Source organism: Atta cephalotes (assembly GCF_000143395.1).
Source record: "Atta cephalotes unplaced genomic scaffold scaffold00066, whole genome shotgun sequence".
NCBI classification, from domain to species: domain Eukaryota; kingdom Metazoa; phylum Arthropoda; class Insecta; order Hymenoptera; family Formicidae; genus Atta; species Atta cephalotes.
Window position 1 is genome coordinate 1100023 of NW_012130130.1, and position 3927 is coordinate 1103949.

General features: G+C 36.5%; 1 protein-coding gene across 1 annotated transcript in view; it reads left to right on the forward strand.

Moving 5' to 3' along the window:
* The window catches only part of LOC105623873 (guanine nucleotide-binding protein G(I)/G(S)/G(T) subunit beta-1), a 9453-nt gene extending 6648 nt beyond the window's left edge, over positions 1-2805 (forward strand). The window contains exons 2-6 of the mRNA XM_012205246.1: positions 917-933; positions 1204-1497; positions 1978-2179; positions 2299-2515; positions 2699-2805. Coding sequence (XP_012060636.1) covers positions 917-933; positions 1204-1497; positions 1978-2179; positions 2299-2515; positions 2699-2805 — 837 coding nt within the window. The remainder of the gene's footprint in view (positions 1-916; positions 934-1203; positions 1498-1977; positions 2180-2298; positions 2516-2698) is intronic.
* The last annotated feature ends 1122 nt before the right edge of the window (positions 2806-3927 follow it).

Genomic DNA, 3927 nt, shown 5'->3' on the forward strand with positions numbered 1-3927 from the left:
ACACACACACACACACACACACACACACACACACACACACACACACACACACACACACACAAATTCAACCCAAATGTAAAAAGTGATTACAGTATACATATGTGTGTGATTAGTTTTTCGTACAAAAATAACACTATATACAAAAATAGATTTACACATTTAAACATGTAGTATAATATCATTTTTACATGGAAAACTAATCACACATACATGTATATTGTAATCACTTTTTACATACTTAGATTTATAATGTTAGAGATACAAATAGATTAGGACATGTTGAAAAGATTCAAATATGTTAAATATTCGAATAGTTCGAAGTTTAAAAAAATGAGCATCTAATTCGAATATTTCGGACAGTTCGAACTTAAACAGTGATCAATAATGTATAAGACAGTAAACAAATGTAGTATGCTTTAGAAATAAAAAACAGTTTTTCACGAGACTTCAATATATAACATTATAAAAATGTCAAAAAGAAAAAGTCGCGTGTAGGAATATTTTAGTAAATGTAATAATAATGAAGCGCAATGTAACATTTGTAAAAAAACGTTTAAAACGCATTCATCTACATTGAATAGACACCTCGAAACAGTCCACAATATAATTGTAAATACGTTTAAATACATAAATACTTAAATACGTATTGTAATTGTAAATACGTATTGTAATTGTAATTACGTATTTGTAAACGCACATTTTCGTTTAAATAGCAAGTCTTAATTCTAAAGATAATATGAATTTATTTATCGTTTAAGTTTTAATACATGAAAGTACATATAAGTACAATTCAGAAGATGAAACACAATGTATAATAATGTCACAATATATATAACTGAATGTAATTGAATGTGGATATTAAATTTTCTATATTTATTGATATCGTCCTACAAATACTCATCTTGGACATATTTAGGATGATCCAGAGGACTTGTGATATTTGAATTTGAAATTTTGAACTTTCAGCTCTGAAGTGGATTCAAATAATTCGAACATACGTACAGTCCGAAATATTTAATATTTAAACTTGAGATTCGAACCGTCCGAACTCAAATCGTCTGATATTTCTGAGCACTTTATTTCATATCTTTATTTCATATTTTACGATACTTTAAAATAATGGTTATGAGCAAAATGATTAAAATAAAGGAACTATCTTTTTATTAAGTTTTCATCAGCGTATATTTTGTTTCTTATGCATAGGAATCTAGTCTCTGCATCGCAAGATGGCAAACTGATCGTTTGGGATAGTTACACTACCAATAAGGTTCACGCGATCCCATTACGATCATCATGGGTAATGACTTGTGCGTACGCGCCTTCGGGAAGTTACGTGGCATGCGGCGGGCTGGACAATATCTGTTCCATCTATAGTCTTAAAACTAGGGAAGGGAATGTTCGGGTGAGCAGAGAACTTCCAGGTCATACTGGATACTTGTCCTGCTGTCGATTTTATGACGATAACCAAATCGTCACCAGTTCCGGTGATATGTCTTGGTAAGTATCACTTACGAGATTTATGATGACCAAAAATTTTTATGACAAAATTTTTAAAATTCTATGTTTTTTATATTTTAAAACTTTATTTTCTGAACTTTTGCAAGATAAAATAAAAAATATATAACTAAATATATAAATAAAAAATATATGTAAAATACATGAAAAATTTAATACATAAAATAAAGATAAAATTGTATATTTCTTTTTTCTTTGTCTCTTATATTTTTTAATTTAGAAGAAAATAAAAAATTGAAATATCATGAATACAATCATATTTTTAATACATTTTATCAAATATAAACATTACGAACTATTGCATTTAATAAACCAAAAACGAAATAAAAATATACATAATAGAAAACGGTAAAAATTTTATTTTTTTTCTCTGTCTATTCTCAAATTCTTTTCGTCGTTGATCCCGATGAAGACTTTGGAAAATTATAACGTGAACTAGAATGCTGAATTGTTCTGATTCAGTGCTTTATGGGACATCGAAACTGGCCAGCAATGTACGTCGTTTATCGGGCATACTGGCGATGTGATGTCTCTGTCATTGGCGCCAGATACACGCACCTTCGTGTCCGGTGCGTGCGATGCCAGCGCGAAGTTATGGGACATTCGTGAAGGCTCCTGTAAACAAACCTTCCCGGGTCATGAGAGTGACATAAACGCCGTCACGGTGAGATATTATGTTAAGAAAAAAAATGAAGAATTAACTTTTCGTAACGGTAATATTAATGCGTTTTCGAGAAAGATTTCATTAAGATTAACTTGATGGTTTGGATATATTATTCACAGTTCTTCCCGAATGGATATGCTTTCGCGACGGGCTCAGACGACGCGACCTGCAGACTTTTCGACATTAGGGCGGATCAGGAGCTCGCGATGTATAGTCACGACAATATCATTTGCGGTATCACCAGCGTAGCTTTCAGCAGGAGCGGTAGATTATTGCTGGCAGGCTACGATGATTTCAACTGCAATGTTTGGGATTCTATGAAGACGGAGCGAGCTGGTAGGTTGACGATACTTTACGGCCGTTTTAATATCGTAAAAGAGAAGAGAAATTTTATTTGAGGCCCTTCTCTCGATCATTTTCTTTCAAGTTTATTATTATCAGTTTTAATTATTGGAGTAAAAGATAAAAATTATTCTTATTATTGTGTGTTAAAAAATATTTCCCATAATTGTTTTCTAGGAATTCTCGCTGGGCATGACAATCGTGTGTCTTGTCTCGGCGTGACAGAAGACGGCATGGCGGTGGCGACGGGCTCCTGGGATTCGTTCCTACGCATTTGGAATTAACTTGGGGCTGTCCCAAGGACGTTCCTTCAAAGAACCAACCACAGTCAACCAATTTACAGCATAAGAATCAAGTACCACCTGATCACCGAGCAAGTCGGCGTGCCAGCAGCCACGACACTGGCAAACAATTCGCCAGGTTCACCGGAGTTGATGCTGATCAGAAACTTTGGATACCGGTTTAGTAGCAGTAGCAGCAGCAACAATAACAATTATGAGCGTATGAAGACCCATGATAATAGCGATAACAGCAACGGCGGTGATTTCAAGAATGTTTTGGGTTATGGTGGTAAAAAAGATTCCCACGGCAAGCGCATCGTAGTTGACTTGACCTGGCGACACAGTAAAGTCGGCGACAAGGACCACGAATATCAACGCTTCTAAGAATTCTCGAGTTAGATACGAAGATTCATTGCAGAAAAAGAGCGCGCGGCGAAGGATGAGACTTAAGAATGGAGAACAAGCGCCAACAAGGTCGACAGTTAAGAATTCTGCGGCATTGAGTGCAGACTTTCTTTTTATCCTTCCCTTTTTCAAGGACTTTCTTCGCGAACCTTCGAGATGCACGTGCTAGTTCACAACTTGATAGTTTTTTTCCCATGGGAGCACTCCCATCGAATCGAGGATTCCGAAGTTCGAAGGACGGACGACAATCTCGCGCCGACGATCGTCGAGAGATTTTCTCGAACCAAGGTTCAAGCGTTCACTGCCGAGGAAACGTTATTAATGTTTGCTCCGGCGATTAGCTACGAATTATTTTTTTCCATACGCAAAATGAGATTTTATTGAGCATGATACGACATGTAATCGTAATAATGCGTCGCGACTCAGAGATGAGAGACAAGCACAGTCAAGCTCATAATCTCAGTAATGATGCGTTCGAGTTTATACGGCGCACATTGAACACACATGTGTATTGATGGAGATTTACGACACGAATTGCATACACTTGCATGCGAAAACGGCGGAAGTGCGGATCGTCCAGCAGCCTCGAGACACATCCAAGTCACACATAACTCACGCGAGCTTTGCCCTCGTTCATGAGCACCGTCAAACGGAAGAGAGAGAGAGAGAGAGAGAGAGAGAGAGAGAGAGAGAGAGAGAGAGAGAGAGAGAGAGAGAGAG